This window comes from Cucumis sativus, chromosome 7, assembly GCF_000004075.3.
Source record: "Cucumis sativus cultivar 9930 chromosome 7, Cucumber_9930_V3, whole genome shotgun sequence".
Lineage (NCBI taxonomy): Eukaryota > Viridiplantae > Streptophyta > Magnoliopsida > Cucurbitales > Cucurbitaceae > Cucumis > Cucumis sativus.
Genome location: NC_026661.2, coordinates 4,447,933 through 4,474,667, shown reverse-complemented (window position 1 = coordinate 4,474,667; position 26,735 = coordinate 4,447,933). Strand labels below are relative to the sequence as shown.

Sequence of the window (26,735 nt, the reverse complement as noted above, 5' to 3'; positions counted from 1 at the left end):
CATTAGGGAATTTAATCCACCTTTTGGAACAAATACTTGGCAAAGAACTCATTTTGATGACCTTAGTTTTATGTAAAAATTAATTAACTTTGGGGTTTTATTTCAGGAATCGTGGTTGTTTGACACATATATATTAAATAAGTCTATCAAATTGTGGATGGATGGATGATAGTCAAACTAAAAATTTGTAAGAGATAAGATCCATCGGTATCTATGTCACTTCAGTATATTTGTGTGTCAAAATGTTTTGTCAACCTCCGAATTTGAAACTTGTTTAATTCTCAAACATCCATGCATATGTTGTATCAAAATTATTTTTTTTAAAAAAAAAGAGAGATAAATTTACTGCACGTTGATCAAGAAACATATCTCTAATTACTTAAATTAAATTTGAGATCATACATTTTAATTTTCCCTACTACATTACAATGTAAGAGTTGATAAAATAAAAATTGATTCTATTATTGAAAAGATGGAAATATATCTATCTTTCCAAGAAGACAATAAGTATAGTTATAGAAGAAATTCTTTTAAAAGAAAAAAAAAAAAAGTAAAAGTTGATGGCTTGGTTCATGAGAATAAGTTTCTTTTGACCATAAGTTTTTAAAGCTAAATAATAATAATAATAATAAATATAAATATAAAAAATTGGGAGAGAAGATAAAAGTTATTGTAAATATAACCAAACCTAAAATTAAATGCAAACATAACCTTATTTAGAATTTTTCTTAAAGAAGCCTCAAATTTACTAAACTACCCTCCCATTAAATAAGCTAGTAATGCAATATATAAAAATATAGCCTTCATTTTCATATCATTGATGTTAAATTTGATTTTGAGATGGAACTCTATACTATCAAATTTAATATAGTATTAAATCTCATTAAACTCAAACGAGTATTCGATCCAAAATAGGTAAATCCAAAGAGACATCATCTTGAGGGGACATATTGGAGAAGTATTGAGAGTTCCACATTGAAAAAACCAAGGGAATTTACTCATACTCCATATAAGATAGATGGATTAATCCTCTCATTGTCAATTGGTTTTGAGATGGAACTCATACTATCAAATTTAATAATTGATAGTCATACAATAATATAACTATTGATATCTAACTAGGTTCTATCACTGATATCATTCATATGATCGTCATTGATATCACCTATATATAAGTTATGATTTCATAAAAACTTCTATTGGATATCAGCAATATAATATACTAGTCTCAATAATTTAGGATATTTTACCTTATCACTAATATTAATGATATTTTTTAATACACAAAAGGGATTATTCAAACTAATTAAAACTAATTTTTAAAAAAAATTAATAAATGTTTTCGCTATCAAATGATTTAAAGAGGAATTAATTAGATACAAATAAATTCATTTCAAGACCATTTAAAAAATAAAAACCAACACTTTTGACCAACATAACAAAATTATAGAACTAATGAAAATTGCAATAATTGGTTTCATGCAAATAAAATATATAATAACAAAAATTAACTGTAAAAATAATTACGAGAAAAATGGATATTTGTTCGATATAAACTCACACATACTTTCTGTTAGATATGTCACTCAAAGTTCGACTCTAGCTTTCGACAGCTAGAGTCGAACTGCTATAACATTCTTTTTCTTCGAGGAAGAACAAATCAAATTCCCTCCACGTTTATATTAAAGATCAAACTATTACAATAACTCACTTTTATGATATAGGAAATTGAGTGGAATTAAAATTAGTTGTAAATATTATCTTAGGAAATTTGTAAAAATAACAAAAGAAAATTTATGATAATAGAGTCCATGTTACTTGCATTTTCAAAATATATTATCGTTTTATTTTCGTTATAGTGTTATGAGCTACTTTTTTCTAAATTTTATTGTCATCTAATGCAATTTACTTACTATTTTTTTATGGTTTTGGTAATTTAAAACAAAATGTATTATCTCAAAAATAAATAATAATAATAAAGGAATATGTTGACGTAAATTAGTTGGAATAGAATATTATTACCTTTTAAAAGCTTTTGACCGTTGTATCCATTTAGTACTATTAAATTCGTTTTCTCTTTTATTATTTAAATGCTGACATGTCCTAATGTTATTGGACCATGCACTGCCACGTCATCAAATTGAATTATTTCCTTATTAGGTTTTTAAGTTTATTTTTAGGGTCTTGACCTAAGATAGCGTAAAATGGTATACTATATTACAAGATTAATCCAAATTTCTTAAATTTTTTTAGAATATCCTAATTCGCCTAATATTTTACACAAATATAAGGCATAAATGACCAATGTAACCCATCTTTATTGTTAATAATAAATTAAAAATAGAAAAAAGAAAACGAAAGTGGATCATGGTTAATATTTGTATTTATTAAATATCTTATATAAATATAGTAAGTGATTAATTTTGTTATGGTAATATTATAACAAGGATTTTCCCTTAATTTTTTTTATTTTGGTGATATTGTTCAAAAACATCTTTCCTCTCGATCTCTCTCTCACTTTTCAATTTCTCTCTTTGTCCATTCTTTTGTTCGTTTTTCATATATTCCATCCAATTATAGTATATATTGAATAATGCGGTGTATATTTTATTAACGAAAAGTTATTATATCAATTTGTTTATAGAAGGTGGACCGACAATGAGAGAAATCAGAGACGTGAGTTACGGTTTAGAAAACTAAAAAAAATAAAGTAAAAGTTTCATTATTCGAATACATTGAATATTAATTCTTCACAAAAGACGCCGAATAATAGATGATTGGGGGAAATATAAGCGGTGAAGAAGAAGAAGAACATCGGCAGCTAACTAATACAGTGATATTTCAAGAAAAAAAATTGACAAAAATTTAAGGTTAATAAGAATTTATATTTCGTATTCGAAATACATTAGAGGTATATATATTGAGTATATTGAAGATAATATCACTTATGTATTATTGAATATATGAAGTAATACATATGTATTATGCAGTAGTATAGATGTAAGAATTTTTAAGAAATACTGATCGAATATATAATATGTGTATACAGTGGTATATAAATGCAATAAGAAAAAATCACAAAACATGAAAAAAAAAATCTATAGATGTATTATTGAATATATATAGTAGTATATATATATAACAAATCACAAAACATGAATGAATTATTAAATAGTATATATGTAAAAAATAATAAATAAAAAACTGAATGGATATATAATCTGTGTATATATTGGTATATATACGCAATAAGAAAAAATCACAAAACATGAAAAAAAATATATGTATGTATTCTTGAATATATGCATTAGTATATACGTGATAAATCACAAAATATAAATTTATTATTTAGTGGCATACCATTGTATATATGAATAACGAAAATATTAAAAAGCTATTATAATAGAAAGTTAGATGTGGTATATATATAATAAATTAAATATATAACCTATTCTGTATTGCGGGAATATTAAAAAATTAGTATAATTGTAAATAATACGTGGTATATATTTAATAAATCATGTCAAATATCTTACGGGTATATAGTTAATTATTGTTGTAATTATGTAGTATACGATATGATAATGAAAATTTAGAATAGAGAAGTGACAAAAAAACATATTGTAAAATATGTGTATTTTATATATATGTTCTTGAAATATATGAAACGGAGAATAATGGAAATAATTGAAAATTCATACTAATTGTAAGTCTACTAAGAACAAAATGAATAAAGAAAAGTCCGACCAAATACTAACCGAAAGGAAACGAAATCTACGAAAAATAGTAAGGTTAATGTGAAGGATGTTGAAGGATAAAGAAAAAAGCAAAGAAAATTAGATGTTTGTTTATTGATTAAAGGTTAACGTAACGAAGATGAACGGTTGTTGACAATGAACTCAATGAAAAATTGAAAAGTTGAGGTTATAGAAATAAAAGGCCGACAACGATAATTGAAAATTGAATAGGGTTTGGTGATGAAGATAAAATAATTTACACGGTTACGATAAATTAATTTCAATAATATTACATATTGGATTATATTTTGTATTAATACTTCATTAAAAAAAATATACTCAAATAATTTTCATAATAATAACACATTTATATAAGAAATTAATTAATATTATCTTTAATAAGAAAATAATTTTAAATTTATTACGAATATAGTATATAATTTATAATTATTAGAAGGTTTTTATTGTTCAAAATTTATACGAAATTCTATTTTAAAAAAATAATTTCAAATTTAGGACATTTGTGAAAATTACTAGTGATTTTTCTTTCTTTTTTTTCTTTTTGTCTAAATCTTTCTTATTTTTAACCAATTTAAATTTTTTAAAAAATTTCTTATTAAAATTATTTTGTTATTTATTAATTTTGTTGATATATATTCATTCAATGCATAATATTTCAAATTAATGTTTTTTTTTTCTTTCAAGAAGATCTCAAGTATATATCTAATAGGATTGGTAATATTGTTAAAATATGTAAAAACATGCATAAATATTCTTTTCAAAAATACTCCACCATTTCTGTGCATATACATCTCACCAAATTGTATAATCATAATTTGTCAGGTAACAAATTCTTCTGGTTTCTTTACTAAAATATTTTATTTATTTATTTATTTTAATTTATGTCTGAGTGACGAAAGTGATAAGTAAAAATGATTGTATTATGAAATCCACTCATTCCCAAAGTATTGTTGTGTTTACAAACATACATTTGAAAATGAAAATTAACCCGACACATTTTCTAGTGTACTCAAAGACAATATATTATACAAATTGTCGTATTCATGCACTTGTATGTATCAAATATACCATCTTTTCTTTTTTGAACAAGTCATTTGTTGATTCTTGCTTTCACCAATTTATTAGAGGAAGAAATTTGATTTTTTTGAAACAATTTACTTAAGTAATGCTGAAAATCAAATCATTTGAAAACTTTATGACTACCAGAAACTTTCCTAAAATATTTATTTTTATGTTAACATACATTATTATATTTAGAAAACTTAATAGTAAGAAGTGATAAAGAAAAATGAATTAGGCCAAATAATAGATCATTGGCTCCATTGATTTCTTTGTCAGGTGGTGGATGCGACCTTTTCGATTTTTAGTTTACAACATAAATGTATATATTTTTAAAAAATTAAGTCTTAATTGAATAAATGTAATTGATAATGACAAGATACCACTCTTCGAGATGAGATATAATAGATGTTATTTGGATGTATCTGTTCAAGATTGAGTGATTACAACTTACACGACACACTCATGAAATAAGTGCATCCATCCTTCCAATGTTTATGCAACATGCATTTATGTGTAAAAGAAACAAAACAAAAGACCTTGCATTTACATGAAAGTAGCAATTATTGCATTAATTCTTGTGACTTGAAGTAGATATATAATAACATGTATAAAACTATTCATTATATGTTAAAAAGATTACTATTTAGAAAAGACTTAATCTAAATTACATTTGTTTCTCAACTAGTTTAAGTATAACATCTAGAAACTAGAAAGTTATCCCGTACAAATAAATCGTTGGAAAATTCTCACCAATAGCTATAACTTCCCTACTTTATATACAAAATCAAATGCATTTACATTCCAACTTACACAAATTTCCAATTGGATGGAAGAATTTTTTTTTCACAGAAAAGGAATTAATTAAAGTAAAAGCTAACCAATCTAGCTATGCCATCTTCACACAATTTTAAATTTAAGACAAACCAAAAGGAGCAATAGAGAAATTACCTTGAGCCCCATAGAAAGGAGGAAGCACAAATCACAAGGATGATTTGGAGGAAACAGGCTGAGATGTATCAGATTGCAATGATACTTGAGAGTTTGTGTTGGTTGAGTAAATATATGAAAAAGGGTTTTCATTGGGAGCTGTGGGAGCATAGAACATAGGCACAGGCATTTGTGTTGGGAGTTTAGGCAAAGGGGCTTCAAAGTTCAGCACTTGAATTGCTTGCCTTATGGAAGCTCTTAGGTTATGATTTGGGTGTGCACACCATAGCCCCACAGTCATTAAACGCACCATTTCTTCTTGATTGAACTCTCCATTCAATGCCTTATCAACTGCTTCAAGAAGTCTTCCTTGTCCATACAATCCCCAAACCCAATTCACCAAACTAATCTTTTCTTCTTCTTCTTTATTGTGTTCCACTGCTTTTCTCCCACAGGCTATCTCCAATGCCACCACCCCGAAACTAAACACGTCTGATTCCTTACTCGCTTTGCTTGTGAGAAGGGACTCTGGAGCTAGGTAGCCCATCGTGCCTGCTACGACTGTCGTTGGCGAGCGGAGACCATGATCAACAAGTCTGGCTAAACCAAAATCACCTACTTTAGCGTTGAAGTTTGAGTCTAACATCACATTGCTTGACTTGATGTCTCTGTGGACAACGCATTGTTCCCATTCCTCGTGGAGGTAGAGCAAGGCAGAGGCTATGCCGTGGGCTATTTTGTATCTTAAAGGCCAGGAGAGGCGTGATTTTTTCCCGAACAAATGGGAATCTAAGCTTCCGTTCGGCATGTACTCATAAACGAGTACGAAATGGCCGCGTTCGTGACTGTATCCAACGAGTTGAACAAGATTTCGATGTCGCAAACGGCTTATAATGTTGACTTCAGAGATGTACTCCTTTTTTCCTTGCTTGGAAGTGCTTGATATCTTCTTTGCTGCTATTTCCATGTTTAGTTCTGTCACAAAACCTTTGTAAACACCACCAAAACCTCCTTGCCCAAGTTTTCCTTCTTGAGAAAAATTGTTTGTTGCTTTAACAAGTTCCTTATAAGCAAATCTCTTTGGTCCTGTTCCTCTAATGAACTCTTCATCAACAACATTCTCCACCATACTAATTTCTTCATCACCAAAATCATCATCATCATCATCATCACCATCTCTCTCTTCTTTTTCTCTCTGTTTCCTCTTTGTTCTTCTCCACCAAACAACAAATAAGAATCCAGACAGAAAAACCAAGCCAACCAATCCAATAACCAGACCCACAATCCACAATTTGGATTTTTCCTCAACAATTCCAGCTACATCAATCAAATCCAAACTCGATGTGAAATTCCAACTTCTAATTGCTTGAATTGGGATTGACTGACCCGTTGATGAAGAAAAGCCAACGATCACTCTAGCCGGAAGAATTCTCTTCACATCAATGGGAACATCAGTAAGATTCAACGTAATCGACTCATTTGGAACCTGAGGATCTTTCAGCGTAACATCCAATCTCCCCAATGTTCCATTGTAAGTGATTCGAGCACCCAAAATATCTCCAGAAACCATTGTATTACTCCAAGTACGACTAGCGATGGAGACGATGGAATTCACGTCCACGCCAACATGATTACCGCTAGGATCCCATGGATCTTTAAAGATATCAAACTCAACGGCGACGATCTGATTCGACGGATTTCCGTCGTTGGACTGATTGAACAGCCCTAGCCATCCGCCGCTGGAATTCAAAGGAGGCGATGCGGAATCCTCGGAAGCTATGAAGAAGGCAATTCCACCGCCAGAGACGTTCGAGATCCCGTTAGGAAACGAGATCTGAAACTCAAAATAAGTAGTGAAATCAGAAGATACGTTAGTAGCTGGATCCCATAGTTGAATCGGCTCCGAGAAGTACGCTCTTCCGGTGCTGTTGAAGACACTGCCGCCAATCTGGCTGTCGGTTAGCCGGAGAGAAGGATGATCGAAAACTGTGCCTCTTGTGGCACTGTTGACGAAAATGATATTGGAGGAATTGGGGAAAGAAGAGAAGGAGAAATTGGTGGAGCTGCAACAATGGAAGGAAGTGAAAAGAAAGTAGAACAACAAGAAACAAAACTTAAAACGGAAAATTGAAGATTCAGAACACATATTATCAAACTCGAAGCAATTAAAAAAAAAAAAAATGGGAAGAAAGGGTATAGATGAACTAGAATTACCAGAAGAGAGTGTTGGATTTGAAGAGTTACGCATGTTTTTGAGAGGCACCAACCGGATTTGTCCATGGCCTACTGAGAACACCTGAAGCGACCAAGTCAAGAAGATTGAATGAATCGTCAAGTCGTCAAAGATTTGGACGTTTTTGAATTTTCTTCGGGTCTTTGAGTTTCGTCATTCATATTTCATTCTTCCAAGCTTTGGCGCGTTTTTCCGACTGTGACAATCGAAGGAAAATGATAGCAAACACCATAATTTGAGAAAATAAATTAAAAATAGAAGAGACTAAGCCGAGATCGATCCGTCATAGTAGATTTCGAAAAGTTTCAAATTAAGAATTTTCAAAAATTATTTATAAGTGTTAAATCGACCCGACAAAAAACCAAACTAACCAACCTTTACCCATCAATGTCGATGTTGGTTGGACACTTTACCAAACGGACGCCGACGGACCGATCAATGATTTTACTTCTAATGACAACTATCAAATATTTGTATAAATAGTAAGGGTTGACCCGTCAACTTAATTTTTTAAAATTATGTTAGATTTGTTCTCGGTAGTTACAAAGCTATTCTAAAATAAATGACATTGGTGATATCATTAGTATTATTTAGGGAGATATCAAAGAAATCAATGATATTCATCTCCTAATGATATCAATTATATTTGTGTACGAGTTATTTAACTTAGGTAGATGTTAGTGATAGCAGTGTATGAGTGATATCATTTACTACTGACATTCATGATAAAACTTGGCTAGATATCAATAATAGAAGTTAAGTAGGTATGAGTGAATATTTGTATGTTAATGATATTGATGATAAAACTTATCGATATGATTGACTTCTATCATTAATACGATTTATTGCAAATACTATCTATAAAGGAGCCCATCTCGATCAAGAATTTCATACCTAAGATGTGTATTAGTTAATTTCCATCCAATCAAGTTGATTAAACTTTGGATTCCAACTTGGTTACTTAATTTAGATTAATTTGGTAGATTGAAGTTTTACTATTGGACTTGGTTAGGTGTTGTTTTCCATCCATTTCAAATTTCTAGATTTATAAATGAGTTACATTGAAGTTAATTTTTAGTTTTGGATGATGTTTGTTAGTATTTTAAAATTTGACTATGTAGGATTCATGTTTCGTCTATAATTGTTGCAAGTTATAATAAATATGTTGATTGTAAACTAACATCATGATGTACAATGCTCAAGTTAATTTTTTACGGCTTTCCTTGACACCCAAACGTTGTAGGGTAAGGCGAGTGTCCCGTGTGACTAGTCAAGGTGCTCGTAAGCTGACCTGATATAAAAAAAATCATCGTAATGTACAATAATAACAATTAATGAACAACATTGTAACAAACCACCATCGTATGTATATAATGGCATTTGTATGATATCAGCTACGAATTGACATTGTAACAAACTGGTTACAAACTATCACCATATCAAACCGTCATTGTATGTTTATGATGTCAGTCACAAACCGACATCGTTTCAAACCTACGTCACATGATACAATGACGGTAATTCAACATCGTATGTGTATGATGTCATTTCATAACTGACATCCAAAGCAAAGATTGTTGTAGTGGTATTGTTCATGCACAATTTAGTCACTCTCTCAACAAATTAGTTATTAAGAAAACAAATTCAACACAATACTTTTAACATTTATTTGATGCGGCATAAATCTACGTGTATTTTAAAAATAATCTCCAATAACATAGTTATATATCATTACCATTTAGTTTGATTCATTTTTAACATAACAAACCCACTTTATTCCTATACAATCTTATGGAACTTCTTTAATCTAAAGGATAACCAATGAGCTTCATCATTTGGAATTAAGTTGGATTAATTAATCCTAACAATGTTGAAGAAAGAACCCTTTGTGCTTGGTAGGGAGAAGACATGAATAACCAATAACCAAATGATGAGCACTTAATCACATTGTTTATATATATATAAACACACACCTATATGTATATGCTGAGTCATGTCCTTGTAAGCATGCACCCAATTCTATTGGTTAGAGATTCTCTTTTAGGTTAAATGATATATTAATTTAAGTCTATTCATAATTTATTGAAATATTAATTTCTTAATCATTTCTGTTTTTTTCCATTTCTTTTATTGTTTTTCTCAATATTTTTTCTATAGATTTCAATTTTTTTTTTTATATATAAAAAACATGTAAATTCTTAGGAAGTTTCAAAATTGAAAAACAAATCTTCAAATACACTTTTATAGCTTCTAAAACTTAATTTGTGAGTTTAAATAAACTTATAACGAGTGGATATCAAAATTAAAAATACCAATGTATAAAAGTAATATTTATAGAGTATATTTTAAAAACTAAAAATTAAAAATCAAAATACTTTACCAATAACCAAATTTCGAATACCAAACAAATTAACTTTTATTAATACTATTATTTTAATTTAAATTATTCAAAAATCAATTTTAATATATAGAAAAATATAGAAAATAAATCTAGAAACAATTACATAATTTTAATCCTAATAAAAGTAATTTTACCGAGGATAATTTTTAAAAGGAGAAGAATTGACAAACTATTTTAATCAAATCCCAATTTGAATAATCAAAATTTTAACTCAATTATTCATTTTGTTTGTAATGTTAATATTTTTCATTTTCTTCTATTTATATAAATTCTCTTTATAACAATTTGAAAATTACTTTCAAAATATATAATGAAAACCTTATCATACAAATTTAAAAAGGATAAATTATTAAAATTTGTAAATTTTTTTGTTTGAGGATAACATTTTATTATATTTTATAAACATTTGTGTATATTTGATGGTTTTCATCAAATCCAAATCCAAAACTCAAATTATTTATTTATTTATTAGCAAAGCACACCAAACAACAAAAGCACGCAACTTAATAATTATCCAATAAAAACAATAATATAAAGTTTCCACCGTTAGATCGCTCGAATCTTACATAATCAACCGGATCGAAACCATCCAACGGTTCAAAATGAAATATGAACCACCGCTGGTGTTTAACCAAAACATTGTCCAGTCCAGCTTTTGCTTCTAAACAGTCAAATCTCTCCATAGCGCTTTGTGTAAGAGTGTGATCGATCATCTTCAATCGGCGCCGGAGAAAAATGTTGCAATCTTCGATTTGGCGAGGTAACATTCTTTGATTCTTCTTATTTCTGATTTATTTTTTTTTAATGGAAGTTGCTTCTTGATTATGTTCGTGATCATGTCGCAGTGAAAAAATTGAGTGTTCTGAGGCCTCAGATCTTTGCTCTTGGAAATGTTCGTTTTTCCACTTTTGCTGAACCGTCTTCAAAGCCTAATCCTCCGGTAATGATGTGGTTGTTTGTTCGGAGACTTCATTTCGTTTTGTCAGCTAATCTTCTTTTGACGGATGAGCGCTTGAGAGGCTAGTGATTTTGGATACTAAGCATGTTGCATTATTATTATTGTTTCTTTACTTTATTTCTTTAATTAGGTGATTTATTGAGCTTGTGATTTGAATGAGGAACTCTGCTTCCGTTTTTTTTTTTTTTTGGGATTCTGAGTTATGCTTTGCTTTCTACTGTCCCCAACTTTGCTTACTTATTTCGTTTGTAATTAATTATCGAAGAGAATGCTGCTTTAATTTCTGATATCGAGAAGGAATTGCTTGGAATGGTCTTCTTAAGGGGGTGTTTGGCTCAACCAAGGAGTTGGGGGAAGTCTACTCATTCTTTCATCCAAGGAGTTTTGGCCCATGACTATAAAACATCAATTTTATGCCATATTAAGTTCATAATTTCATTCCTTGCCCAATGTAGTTTGTCTGTCAAGCCATCACGAAAATATTAAATTTGATGCAAGTGCATGCTTGTTTTATCGAGCATTTTTACGGAAAGATGATATATACTTCATTTACACAAGCCTTTCTTCATCTATAGTCTTTAACCATCCGTTGATAGAATCCAGCTTTTATCTATTTTATCAACTTGAATTGATTCATGATTGTCAATTGTGGCATTTTCTTATAATGTTTATCTCTAGATTGTGTATTTCCCTCATTGAATTTATCCCTTTTATCCTTTTTTTTTTGTACCAGAGGGTTCCAAATCTCATAAGAGGGACTTTTGTTGATTCTCAATCCTCAGCATTTATAGATGTCATAAACCCAGTGAGTTACCAGCTCAATTTTATGTTCTCTTTTCTATTTCCAATTTGTGAAAGTTGAGTTCCTTTTGATATGGGTAAGAAAATGTGCCTTTTGTCTTTAGGCAACGCAAGAAGTTGTTTCTCAAGTTCCATTGAGCACAAATGATGAATTTAAAGCTGCAGTGTCTGCAGCAAAGCAGGCTTTTCCTGCATGGCGTAATACTCCAGTTACAACTCGTCAACGAATTATGTTCAAGCTGCAAGAACTTATTAGGCGAGATATAGTAAGTTTTTAGGACTTTTTCTTTCCATTTAATGGAATATTCTAAATTCACTATAAAAATGGATTCTTCCCATCATTTCAGGACAAACTTGCTCTAAATATTACCACAGAACAAGGAAAAACATTAAAGGATGCACATGGAGATGTATTTCGTGGGCTAGGTTATAATCCTTAGTTCCTTCCTCTCCTTGTCTATGTTTGTGGTTATGAGATGGTAGATTTGTTTTATTGTTGACCTGAGCTGAATGTTTATTAACAAGTTGAAATGGCCTATCTTATGTAGAGGTTGTGGAACATGCATGTGGAATGGCATCTCTGCAAATGGGGGAGTATGTCTCTAATGTATCACATGGAATTGATACCTATAGCATCAGAGAGCCTCTTGGTGTTTGTGCTGGGATTTGTCCGTTCAATTTTCCAGCAATGATCCCACTTTGGGTTAGCCTGTTATCCTTCACTGTCATTCCCAGTGGTCATAATTTCAGCAGTAGAGAATTAGTCTGTTTTCTATGAAATTTTTTTATCCCCCAAAAATAATTTTAGAACTCTTTTCATCATTCCATCCTGATATTATCCCTCCAAATAGCCTTTACTTTGTTTTCTTTTCTTATGATATTAGACTGACATTTCCTTTGGATAATCCTCTGCAGATGTTCCCAATTGCTGTTACATGTGGAAATACCTTTGTTTTGAAGCCTTCAGAAAAAGATCCTGGTAATCATTGTTTTTTAATCATTCCCCAAATCACTTTAATACAAACTTGTTTTTTTTATTTACTGTTTCCATTTAACACAGTCACACATACACAGAAACAAATATATATAGGGTTTATTAGTATTCAATTTTTTATATATATACTGAATAGTGAATAGCTTTGATCTAGTGGGTATCTCTTTGAGATTTATGTTTGGCTTGGGGACACACTCGCAGACAGTGATTGAATAGTAAATAGCTGCCTTAAGCTTTAAATATAGTTTTGCTAGTTAATTGAAGCATATCATAGTGGAGATCATCTCCATTTCTACAGTTTTTCTATATTTGAAAGATGTAAATTGTTCCTGTCATTTCAGTGATGTTTAAACTTCGAACTTTCCTGCTTTTTCAGGGGCTTCTATAATGCTTGCAGAGTTAGCAATGGAGGCTGGATTGCCTGATGGTGTCCTAAATGTGGTTCATGGTACTAATGTGAGTTCTTTATCTATCTTCTTGTAGGATTGTTGGGTGGCAAGGCTAATATTGACACCGATCTATCTACTAATAAATCCTAGATGCGCAAGTGAAATCAAGGAAAATATATATTTATTCTGCTATTGGTTTTAGCATTTTTATTTTCTCACATGGTATTCTAAAGTGTTCACAAGCTTACAACTCTATTGTTAGATGCGGGAACCATACCCATTGGACTTAACTGCTATCCTAAATGTGTTGGCTGTCAGTTGATCTGCTTGCAGCTTCAATAAAATGTTATTTTAATTGTTGTGATTTTTCTTCAGGATGTTGTTAATGCTATTTGTGATGATGAAGATATAAAAGCAATATCATTTGTCGGTTCAAACATTGTAAGTTATTTTAAGTTCTTAACTGAAATAACTTATGCTTCACGAAGTGAGAAATTTCAATACATTCCAGACTCATTTCTACAACTGGTTCTTGCTGCAACATACTAAGATTCCATTATAGGATAGTAAGGGCCTTTTCCCTTTCTGTTTTGAGAACCAGAATTATTAATTTGGATATTTCTTCATGTGGACTGGAGTTTTACAAGATATTTATTTGATGGAACATCCCACTACAGTTGAACCTCACCATTCTTTTACCTTCTGCCGTTGGTTCAAAGTGCTTTAACTTTAGCTTTGTGGTTCTAGCTGAGTGGTTGCAATATTAAGTTTAGCTTTGGACCGTGTTTAGCAATTGCATTGCGTCTATTGATTTTCTTTCTTGTCCTTTGGGAAGTTCTCTTTGGAAAAATTATAGAACTATTGCTATTGAGCACAAAACCAGAGACTGGCCGAGCTTTCATCCCTAAGTTTTTTAGTTTTTTTGTACTATTTCTACTATTTTTTAAACTTAGTGTAGTGTATAATTTTTACTTTGTTTTGTAATGGCTTCTTTTCAACTAATGCCAATCAGAGCAATTTATGTAATCGTTTTTTGTATGGGATTTTCCCTTTATCTTATTTAATTTTCACTTATAATCAAATTGTTTGTTCCTTTCAGAAAAGGAAAAAAATAATTGAGAAAAAAAGAAAAGAAGATTTGCCAACTTGAACATAACTTCATTGATTTAGGCATATACATGCAACCAAGAGGTCAAGGTTGGATTCTCTTAACTCTGCATGTTCTTGAGCTAAAAAGAAAGTAATAATAAGTAACTAAGTAAATAAAAGGAATTGCAACATGTTTGGTCTGTCAAGGTAAATCAACTTACCATATTGACTGAATTTTACTTTTATTTTCTAATCATCTTTTAATGTGAAAGGCGGGCATGCATATATATTCAAGGGGATCAGCTAAAGGAAAACGTGTTCAGGCAAGTAAATCCAAGCTCAAATTTTTGAATACTTCTACAAGTCTTCTTGTTTCTGAAACTCTTCTAATTGTTTGAGTGACTGTGATTGTTTCAGTCCAATATGGGTGCAAAAAATCATGCCATTGTCTTGCCCGATGCCGGCATAGATACTACTTTGAATGCTTTGGTTGCTGCTGGTTTTGGCGCTGCTGGACAAAGATGCATGGCACTTAGTACAGTTGTCTTTGTTGGAGAATTCAAGTTTTGGTATTCTTCCTATTCTTGGAATTTTGATATTATCTAAGCATACATCATCTCTATTTATATTGCTTTTATGTCCATGTTTTTGTGGGTAAAGTTGAGTTCTTTTCCATTTGCAGTCTTACCATTTTGGATTCATATAATGCTGTTTGTATCTTGAATGTTGTTAACTTCTTTCAGTTGTGAGCGATTGCATAGACTTTTAATGGTTAGGAAAATTCTGAGGCAACTAAAATTGTTGATCTTATAAAGCCTGAACTGTAGAGTTTTCTTTTGGGAAACTTCAGAACTAATTGCCTTTTCTTCCAATTATTAATTCAAGTTGCAAGTAATTTTTACCATTATGAGATCCAATGGTTTGGGATCATCAAATTTGTGTTCTATGTAACCGTCATGGGTTGATCTTGTGATAAAATGATGACAGTCTCAATAAAATAACTAAGAGGTCGATGGTCGATGGTCGATGGTTCAATCCATGATGGTTACCTACTTAGGAATTAATTTCCTAAGAGTTTCCTTGACATCCAAATGTTGTAGAGTCAGACAGGTTGTCTCGTGAGATTTGTATAGGTATGCATAAGCTAGCCCGACACTCACGATATAAAAAAAATTGTTTTGTGTGGAATTTCGACAAATGTTTATCAAAATATATGGTGTATCATTTGGATCAAGTACAAACTTCTGGAATTGAATGCCTGCACACTCTCATATCTTTTTGTACTTCTTGAGATTAGCAGATACCATAACAATTACATGGTTTCCGTACTTCGGGATATATTTGTACTGTGTCTGTTCCGAAAATACTTTTAGATTGCAGCCAGCCATAGTACTTGTTTATCACAAATGAAACATAAACCTTTTCCAGGGAGGATGAACTTGTAGTACGTGCCAAAGCTCTAAAAGTAAACTCTGGAACAGAACCTGATGCAGATCTTGGTCCAGTAATTAGCAAGCAGGTACTTATCATTTTTTTCCCTACAGTTTAAACTTCTATTTTTCATATTTTATTATGCCCTGGAACATCCCTCGGTGGTATCTATGTGAAGCTTAAAATATTTCATTGTTTCACAGGCAAAGGATAGGATTCACAGATTGATTCAATCTGGCATCGATAGTGGAGCCACACTACTGCTAGATGGGAGAAATATAGTGGTATCTTGATACTTTTCATGTTACAGTACATTTTCTTTTTTTCCTGCAGGTACTTGGTAGATGTGGCATAATGTATCTATGCTTCATATTGCTCCCTGCAAGTGGCATCATATGCTAGCTTTTTGAGGAGTAATTGATCTTTGTTGCTATGCAAAATGTAGTTAAGTGAATAAAGAGATTTAGTTGGCCGAGATGGTAGTTCCAAAATTTGGTCCTAAGAAGATAAACTTCCAATCTATTATTTATCCAGGGTATAGCCAAGGGAAGAATCATAGAGCTTCCCACCTCACCTAACTCTTGAAATGCAGCTAACGTTAGGGGCTGGAAGATATGTTGAACCTCGAATAATTCAGTTGAATTATCTTTCAATAGTTTCTCTACACATTTTTATCTCTTACAATTTTTCCTTCACATGCACATTATCTTGTGTAACTTCTTCACGAAAGTACACTCTCGCATGGTTCTCTCTCACCTATAGTAAGTTTATAAGGAAATTGATTTCAATCTTTGCTATGTTAACATGATGAAACATAGTGAAACAAAGAAGATTTTCTGGACCAGTATCCCTTGGGTGGTAACATTGTGAAGAATAAAGATTTCAACAAAAATGTAGATGAACATTCCCTAAGCATGTTGTCTCTCTTTGACACAATTCAGATTGCTGAAATAAGAACAATGGGTTTTTTTCTATGGATTTTCTGATGATTTATAATCCCCTTTCGAAGTAGTGTTATAACAGACTCAATGTTATACCTGTATCTGCATCACGTTGATAGTTATTCATGATTGTAATTTAGGTTCCTGGATACGAGCATGGAAATTTTATTGGCCCTACTATTTTAACAGATGTGACTCCGGACATGGAGTGCTACAAGGTAATTCTTATATCTTATTATGAGTGAAACATGTATTATAACCATGAATGTCAGACTAAACTTGGAAAATTTATATCTTGCCCTTTCCAGGAAGAAATATTTGGCCCAGTTCTGCTTTGCATGAGGGTATGCTTGTCATATCATTATCATCATTATCTGTCCGATTCTTCTATTCATTCATAAAAGAGGTCGTTACATTTCATGCTTTATTGTTCCATCAGGCTAAAAGTTTAGAAGACGCCATTAGCATCGTTAATGGAAATAGGTACAGATTATTTGTTGTTCCCTTTATTGTCATAGCAACTACTCCTTTCTCCGTTGCCTTACAATCTTTAGGAAAAATCATGTTTGGATAGGTATGGAAATGGAGCTTCCATATTCACCACATCTGGGATAGCCGCGAGGAAGTTTCAAGCGGATATTGAAGCTGGACAGGTAACAGTAGCACTTAACATTGGAAAGAAAAGGATTCTTTTTCCTACACACACACACGCGCGTACATACAAAGGCCGAATTCCATAAATTTCCCATCCAACCCCTCCCTAATCTTTGAAGAGGCTTTTGCCAACCCACCCTCAAAGATATAAAATGAGTTTTGAGTAAAGTTTTTATCTAGAGCTTCAAGGCCTTTACTTTGGAGGGTATCTTCAAACATTTTCGCTCTTATCATGCATTCTTAAAGGACGAGAAAATACTTTTTTTTTTTTAAGATAGACTTGCATGTTATAGTCATGTTCTTCGAGAATGCAAAAGAAAGTATATCCGGAGAGGATGTATGTCGGTTAACTTTTTGCCTTTGTGTTTGTCATGTAAACTATATAATCTCAGTACTTCCATTCCATTATAAGGAATAGAAGCCAATAGGATCTGCAATTGCTTGGTTATCTCTAATTTATATATATGAATTACGTCTCAAAATTATATTTGAATCTTTTGATATGAATTAGGTTGGGATCAACGTTCCAATTCCAGTTCCCTTGCCTTTCTTCTCGTTCACCGGCTCCAAGGCATCTTTTGCTGGGGATCTCAACTTTTATGGTAAGCTTTTGGTTTAAACTCATTTCTGCTCCTGATTTCTTACCTTTTTTATTCTTCTTTAGTCCTTATATCATGAAATACTCCAAACTTTCATACATATTTATTTTGGTCCTATATCAAGTCATTCACTTTCATGCTCAATACCAAAGTGGATTCATAGGTCAATAATATCCTACAAGTTTTCAGTCACGATTAAATGTATGGAGGCTGGCGTCGGTTAGATTTTTGTTTTGGTTAATTGGGATTAAGAGAATGTGTTTGTGGAAACAGGGAAGGCAGGGGTGAACTTCTTCACACAGATAAAAACAGTGACACAACAATGGAAAGACTCAACTGGAGGATGTGCAGTCAATCTTGCAATGCCAACCTCTTTGAAGTCATAGGTCACCCCTTTTTCTTTAACTTATTGTAATTACTCTCAATAAACTTTGTGCACCTTATTTTCAGTTCATATAAATAAAATACTTTTCTTTTCTTTTGGTTCTTTAAAATAATATAAAAATTTATAAATATAGCATAAGTTTACTATCTATTAACGTAGACCTAACGTAGACCGTGATAGACTTAAATAGATTTTTATCATTGTTTAGGATAATAGTCTATTATTCCCTAATAGTCTATTATTATGGGTCAAGTCAAAATCCACTTCTATGTCGATTTATTTACTAATGTTTAATCACTCTTATAAAATGTTCAAGAACATATTCATCAACTTGGATGAGGATTAAAATATTTATGAATCCAAACTTAAGGAGTGCATTATGACCTTCCATCATTGTCTTCTCATTATCATTCAAACTCAACCTTATAAAATATGAATTTCATATTCATATAACTTGAGAGATTGAATCATTAATAATTTTAAGTATTTATTTTTATGTGAGGGAGATGTGAGAGCATCTAATTTCTCAAATAGATGAGTAATTTCTAATTAGACGATTAATTTCGCAAATTGTAAAAATCAGTAGTTATAGTTACGTTCTTAAACTTTCTCAATTTTATTTCTAGTTCGATTGTAAACATATAATATTGTTCTAAAAACAAAAACTTATATATATATATATATATATATATAACTACTTTTCAATTGCCCTCATTGGCTTTTATTTCTTCTCTATTTTTTTTTTTTTGTAAAAAAAGATTAAGATTTTAAAATTCAGAATTTGCTAAAACTTTTCATATTTAAGATATGTCTTTTGGTTAATAAAATAATAATAAATTTATTGTGTGTGTCCTTTAAGCTATTTATTAAAATAACAAAAGAAGACAACAAAAATCTATTGGAAATCTAGATGTGAGTCTACTAGTTTATATATATATATATATTATATCACACCTGAAATACATGGTTGAAATATATGATTTATGACTAAAATAATGTAGAAAAAAATTATCTTTTTTATTTTTATTTTTTAAAATTAAATTTATTTTCTCAATTTCTTACTTCTGGTTTCCATTTTTTTAAGTGATAAAAAACAGTGAGTTTTCTTTTTTATCAAATTTAAAAAATAAAACCAAATTGCCATTTAGTAAGATTTTCTTAAAAGAAAAAGTAGGAGTGTTAATAAAAATCGGTAATTTAACCAATCTGGATTATCAAACCCAAACCGTAAGGTTGGGTTAAATTTTGTGTAGATTGAGTTGGATTAGAAAGTTGGAGAAAAAAAATATTGCACCCGACAATTTCTTCACCTTGCATATTGAAAAAAATATATGAAAAATTGTCTTAAAAAAAATAACATTTCAATGGAACTTGATCCAACCCGAATTTTTTGGCTTGGGTTGGGTTGGGTCGGGTTGACTCTTGCATATTAAACCTATAGGGTTCATATAATGTCAAACTCGAATACTTTAGGTTGGTCCATAAATTTTCTTCAACCGAGCTTATGTACACCCCCAAACACTATATATTCACATCGAATGAAATCTAAAAAAATCTTATTTTACTTTTGCTTTCACACTAAATATGGATTAAAAAACTATATCAACTAAACTTTTTCTAAAAATAAAACCTATGAAGGAAATTTTAGAAGAAAAAAAAATCTCTAAAGTTTTATAAAAAATTAAATAGATTGAACCGATAACCTCCAAGTTATCAATATCTTTCATTTTGCTACTAAGTCAGTCCAAGATGATTACGAAATGTTTTTAAGTATATCAATAGTATATCAATGTATGTCAAACAACTTTCGAGAATATTCACAATATGCTCTAACAGATTAGATTCTAAAACGACTTTTAAGTATAACATCTACCTAATCTATGACCCATAACAAATTCACATTTGGAAAATAGTTCCACGTCTCACATTAAAAGGTATTTCCAGTATTTGAACTTTTTTAAGTTTAATAGTATTTACGAAACGTTTTAATAGTTCATAGATTTTTTTTAAAAAAAATTTTAACAGATGTAATCGAACCATTTTTTTAACTTTTGAAAATTCAGAGCTATTTTTTACAAACGAGTAATTAGTGATACTTTTTTTAAAGAAATTTATACTTTTTAGTCAAAGTTTTTGTTATCAATGTTGTTTTAAATGTGTTAATAAAATACAAAATATAATAATTAAATAATGCACTAATATTAAAAGACAAACCTTCCCTATCTAACAAAAATAACTAAACAAATTAGCAATTGGATGAGAATAAATGGAGTGCAAATAAAGCTCAATTATATTAAATTCTAAATAAAGTTTGTTTTTTTCTTACTCTTATTTTCAAAACATTTCAAATGTGATCAACACTATATTAAATCATATAACTAAATATATATATATATATATATATAAACAAAATTCCATTAATTTCATTCTCTATCAGTGACTAACAGTAATAACGACGTTAAAAGATCTTTATCAATTTAGTGTTTAAATCTGTAATTGAATAATATAAGTAACTAAGTTCGTGTATATATATATTTATTTATATAATATGATATGGCATGTGCATTATATTGTGAATCCTACCAAGAGCCCACTTTTAAAATTGCTTTTGAATAATTTCTTCTTTCATATATAGTTTGGTTTGGTGCACTCTTTTTTGTTTCTTCCTCATTTCTTATTTTGAGGTCCAAAAGGAATATTTATGGATTCTCTCTTTTAAAGGTATATATGATGATGCTGACCCCTTTAATTCACATCCACATTTTTCAATTCAATTCCTTTCATATTCAATAATCAAAATTATTACAAAGACTAACATTCTTTTGGTTGAATTATACTAATTAAGTTAACTTTTTAAAATTATTTCCTACGTTAACGAACACGTGAAAGGTTAAATATTAATTATCCTATTATTTGACTAAGATAACATATATTTTATAAGGAGCTAGCAAATTCTATAATATTGAATAATAATTAATAACATGCATCTCGATCCCAATGTATAACCTAAACGATATGTGTGTGTGTTAGGTTTATATTTTATCGAGAATTATTACTTCGATTATTACCATAAGTTTTACATAGAAAAATGTTTATAACATGTGTATAAGGTGACGAAATGTGGAGTGTGCTTTACTTTAACTTTTGTATTGAAGACGACACATATGTACGTATTCTTGATTTGTTAAAATAAATATTGTATTAATGTAATTTATTGATCTAAACATATGTATTCTCAATTAAGATATTAAAGGCTTGAATTTCGACTCGATGTTTTAATAATATGATGTTGAAGGCACTTATATATAATATTAATATGTGGCTGTAAATAAAGTAATTAAAAGAATAGTGGATGTGTGACTCAATATTAATTATTAATATGACTTTTAAAAGTGTAATCACAAACATAAAATCATTTCACTTACTCAATCTTTTTAGAGTAATTATTTGTATGACACAAAAGAGAAAGAGAAATTATATATAGATATGTTATATATATTTGAAAGCATATATAGGCTAATAAAATAGAAATTAGATCAAAATTAAAAAGCACCCAATTGAAAAGAAAATGGTATTAATTGTTATTGCTTTTGTGAGATAGTCTCCACATTCTTCAATAAAGTTTTATTGGGGCATTGTCTAATAACATATAGTTTGATCATTATAAGAACTTTTGTCCATTCAAAAGGTTGCCTCCAATTAACACAAACCTTTTTGTTTCATTTTCCTAATAATTATTTAATCCAATAATAATGCATTAATTAACATGAATAAATGAGATTTAAGTTTAAGTTAATTGTCAACAAATTTTAAAAAATATTGCTTTAATTTAGTCTAAATGTAGTTTTATTGTGTTCTTAATTTTGTTAAGTGATTCATAGATATCATAATTATATAATTTTTGTCTCTAATATTTTAGATTATTCTATATATGATTTTTTTTTTTTTTAACTCATAGTTAGTATATACATTTTTATTATGTGTAAACTTAAGTCAAGATTATTAGCATTCAATAATAATTTGATTGATTTAATGAAGCTCATGAAGAAGATTTAAGGCACATTGTTTGACTCTAATATAATATGGAAAAAATTAGTTAATATTAAAGTCATAAACGAGGCTGAGACAATGTCATAATAAATTTATCATAATTGGATTAAATTAATTATTTCGATTCAATTAAATATTATTTATTTGGATTAAATTTCAATAAAAAAAAGTTAAATGTATAATTGTGTTATAATAACGCTATAATATTGAATCTTCATTGTGCTATATCGTTAGCAAAATTTCAAAGCTTTGGACTAAGGTCACGCTTACTAATTCATAATTAAAATTGGTGGACTTATTTTTTTTTTTTTTAATCATGTTTACTAATTATTGTTATAAATTTGTCACGTTTATCTTTTACAATACCTAATTAATGTTTGTAGAAACGTTAACAATAATAAATGTGAGTAAAATCCATAATTATACTATCATATTGTAACAATAGTTATAATATTAATAGCAGAAATGATAGGTAGTGAGTTTAATGTAATTTTCAAACACACAATGAGATTATACTAATCACCCTCCACTCCTTAATCAATTTGCATGTTTCATAACGAATTTTGAAAATGAGTTCCACATGTTAATATATACGAATACAAAAACACAGAAAAACGACAATCATAGATGAGATCCAATATTTTCAACGTAACGTAACTAAAAATAATAATACTTTTAAAGAAAAAAAAAGGATGTGGAATAACGTTTGAAAACCAATAATAAAAAGGAGAAGGGAAGGTAGTGATGATTGAGTGTGATACAAAGAAGAAGAAGAAGAGAGATTGAGTGATTATTGGAAAACCAAATTGATATTGGGCAATCGTGTAAAGCACTTTGCCAATAAAATGGCTAACAGTTGAGGATTTGGCAAATAAAATGAGTTGTTTTTGGGGGAGAAAAGAAAGAAAGAAAGAGAGAAAAAGAAAAGGAAAGAGAGTTGTGTTGAATTACTAAAACTTAATTTTGTTAAAGATGATGAATCATATTCATTCCATGATTCACATCTTCCCCAACAATACAACCACATTCATTTTCTAACTTTTCTTCTTCATTTTTTCTTTAAAAAAGGGTCGAGGAGATGAAGAACGTTTTCGGGATAACGAAGGATAAATATATAACATAAATAGTTATGAAAAGAAATGATTATAAACCGACTATTATGCATATTTTGGTAACTATTTAATTTTTCTACATTTTTAAAAATTAGCCTTAAAATTAATATCCATCCCCTCTATTCTTTTTTATTTGTTATCTACATTTTACCAATAGTTAAAAAAAATCGAAGATGTATATTTTACTTTTTGTTTTTTTTTTTAGAAATTAAGCAAATTTCGTTAAGAGATTTGAATGGTTCGTTATATTTAAAAAGTAAAATAAATAATTAGTTTCTTACTTTTTAAATTTTGAGTTGGTTTTGAAAATGTAAAATAATATTTTTGAAGTGAAAGTAGCGTTTTATAAATTTAATTTTTAAAAACAAAAAACTAAAACTGTCTTTAGTAATCATTTCAATTCGTTGTTTTGTTTCTGTTTTTTAAATTGTGTTTTCAAATTTTTCTTTACTGAAAAGATTGGTAACTAATTTAAAAACAAAAGCTTTTTTTTCATTTTTAAATTTTCTTTTGTAATTTAAAAAGAAATTCTTGTTTTAAAATTTTAAAAAATTAATTACCAAATGCACGCCCATTTTCTTAGAAACTAAAAACAGAAAACAAATAGTTTATGAAATAGACCCTAATTAATAATTACTAAAAAATTAGGGTAAATAATTCAACTTTTATACTTAGAACAAAAAGACCAATCTTTGATAAATAAATTAAAATACTTAATTTCTAAAAATTAAAGATAAATAAAAAAAACAAAATATGAAATAGTTACTAAATCCATATAAATATATATATAACTCATGGGAATTAAATCCACCGACGTTTTATGAGAGAGACACCTTAACCATACAATCTTTGTAGGATTGATATTTTTCTATTTTCCAATTTAATTTGCTATTTTGTTGACTTAACCATTTTTCTTTTTTCTTTCTTCTTTCCCATATTATATCAATTTATTTCATATTCATATATATATATATTTACTTCTTATTCCAACTCTATTTAAATATATCTCCATACATAATCAAAAATTCAGCCCTAACATTCGAGTAATATCAAAATGTATTTTGAGATATCTTCTTCTCATCATACACATTGAACAAATAATTAAAATATTAGTGCAAGAAATAAGAAAAAAATAAAAAGTTTGACGAAACAGTTTAGTTAGAGGTACTAATTATCAGCGATGTCCATAATGCATTAAGTATTATTTCTCCTTAATGTATTTTTTTTAACTTACTTACATTTTGACTCTAAAATTTTGATTTTATTTAAAAGTTAGACTTAGACTTTCAATTTTGAATTTAATGTAGTAAGATAAATTTAACTGGCTAGGAATTTATCATACATGAATTATAAATTTTTAATTTGTATGGAAACACATATTTTTTTAACCTATTAGACACCAAAGTTCGTAATTTAAATGTCTTTGCATTACATTGAAGAAATATAAAAGATTACAATTAATGATATATAATTTTAAAAAACAACTTTGTTTTTCTATTATTATTGAAAAAAAAAAGACTCGAGTAATTAATCTATAAAAAAGAAATGTATAGAATATAAAATAGATATATGTTTTTAATTTTATCATCAAATAATAATATACATTTTCTTTCACAATGAAGAAAATGAGTTTTATATAACTATATTACTTATTTAATTGTTAATCAACAATATCTTTGAGTGAATCATCACCAAATCAAGATATAAATTAAAGGTTATAATTAGGTAACATAGCTAGAGATATTCTTTTAAATTTGGACCATATTTAATTTCTCTTTTACATTCTTTCTTTAATTCTTTTTATTCATATTTATAAATATTTTTCATGAAATTTATAAGCAAAGAGTGAAGAAATTAAAAAGAGAAGGAATTAAAGTAAATAAATATATAAATAAGGTATTGTGAATTAATTAATTACTTTGGTACCTTCAATAACTTTAGGTTATAAATTTGTTCATTATTTTCACTTTCTTCTTATATACATAACATTGTGTTAGGGGACAAATTTAATACATTTAAAACTACCAAAAATGTAATAACAAATTGTATGGAGAGACAATTTTGTCTCATGATATAATTTCATAATTTATAGCTTCTAATTTTACTTTTTATGCATTCATTTCTTTTAAATGCTATTTTAATGAGGGAGGAAATTAAAGTTTGTGTATTTCATATAGTTTTCTTTTAAAAAATGTGGGGTTGTGTGAATCTAAATTTAATTTGGTTGATAAGTAGTTGGTAGGGTTACCAACTCAAAATTTAATTAATACTAACGTGTATTTAGAATCCATAATTAAGTGTATAATATAACATTTTTAATTAAGCGTGTAAAATAACGATACTAATTGAACTTCAACCTCGGTATTTAAAATTTGATAATTTGTGAATAACTTTTTATTTTCCACCATTAACTCTTTATTTTATTGTTGATAATTCTAGCAGTAGTAAAGAAGTCTATCGTTGATCGACTTGAAACCTTGTATTTAAATTTTGCTTTATCTAAATTTTTCTTTTAATCAATTTATGCTATATTTATTAATACTTTTACTTTTGACCTAATTAGGATATTTGCAAATATTCATAAATTTAATTGTTTTTTAAATTTTAATATAATATTGTTATATTTGCAAATATAATTCATACAGTTAAGTTCTCTTTACAAATAATATATATATATATATTCAAATTGATTAATTTCCTTTATTAATTGCATGATGTTAGGTTTGGAGATTTAAATATTTAACTTAAAAGTAAATTGTATTACGGTTTTGTTAAAAAAAATGTATAAACAATTAAATATATATTAATGTTATGATCTCAATTACTATAACTTTATAAGTAGAATTAAAACGTTCATTTGTAAGTTGAAATATTTATAATTAAAAAGAGTTTGACATTGATATTAAAGAATATTTATCAATATCTCTAATACACGTCTTATAAATACCCAT

The 26,735-nt window shown here is 28.9% G+C and overlaps 2 protein-coding genes across 2 annotated transcripts; one reads left to right on the top strand and one right to left on the bottom strand.

Moving 5' to 3' along the window:
* Positions 1 to 5,414: 5,414 nt before the first annotated feature.
* LOC101205412 (L-type lectin-domain containing receptor kinase IX.1) lies at positions 5,415 to 7,955 on the bottom strand. Its single transcript, XM_004136852.3, has one exon. The coding sequence runs from the start codon at positions 7,891 to 7,893 to the stop codon at positions 5,800 to 5,802; it is 2,094 nt and encodes a 697-aa protein (XP_004136900.1). The 5' UTR covers positions 7,894 to 7,955; the 3' UTR covers positions 5,415 to 5,799.
* A 3,033-nt stretch (positions 7,956 to 10,988) lies between these two features.
* Positions 10,989 to 18,715, top strand: LOC101204924 (methylmalonate-semialdehyde dehydrogenase [acylating], mitochondrial). Its single transcript, XM_011660535.2, has 19 exons — positions 10,989 to 11,141; positions 11,227 to 11,321; positions 12,073 to 12,144; positions 12,245 to 12,406; positions 12,488 to 12,566; positions 12,689 to 12,843; positions 13,056 to 13,119; positions 13,511 to 13,590; positions 13,899 to 13,964; positions 14,885 to 14,935; positions 15,030 to 15,181; positions 16,041 to 16,131; positions 16,247 to 16,327; positions 17,125 to 17,202; positions 17,293 to 17,328; positions 17,424 to 17,467; positions 17,559 to 17,637; positions 18,150 to 18,240; positions 18,511 to 18,715. Exons 1-19 carry the CDS (start codon positions 11,117 to 11,119, stop codon positions 18,621 to 18,623), a joined length of 1,614 nt encoding a protein of 537 aa, XP_011658837.1. The 5' UTR covers positions 10,989 to 11,116; the 3' UTR covers positions 18,624 to 18,715.
* The last annotated feature ends 8,020 nt before the right edge of the window (positions 18,716 to 26,735 follow it).

Coding starts and splice junctions, on each gene's coding strand:
- LOC101205412 (XM_004136852.3), bottom strand. CDS start 7,893: ATGTGTTCTGAATCTTCAATTTTCCGTTTTAAGTTTTGTTTCTTGTTG.
- LOC101204924 (XM_011660535.2), top strand. CDS start 11,117: ATGTTGCAATCTTCGATTTGGCGAG. Junction 16,132..16,246: donor GTCCAGTAATTAGCAAGCAG/GTACTTATCATT, acceptor ATTGTTTCACAG/GCAAAGGATAGGATTCACAG. Junction 17,638..18,149: donor CGGATATTGAAGCTGGACAG/GTAACAGTAGCA, acceptor GATATGAATTAG/GTTGGGATCAACGTTCCAAT.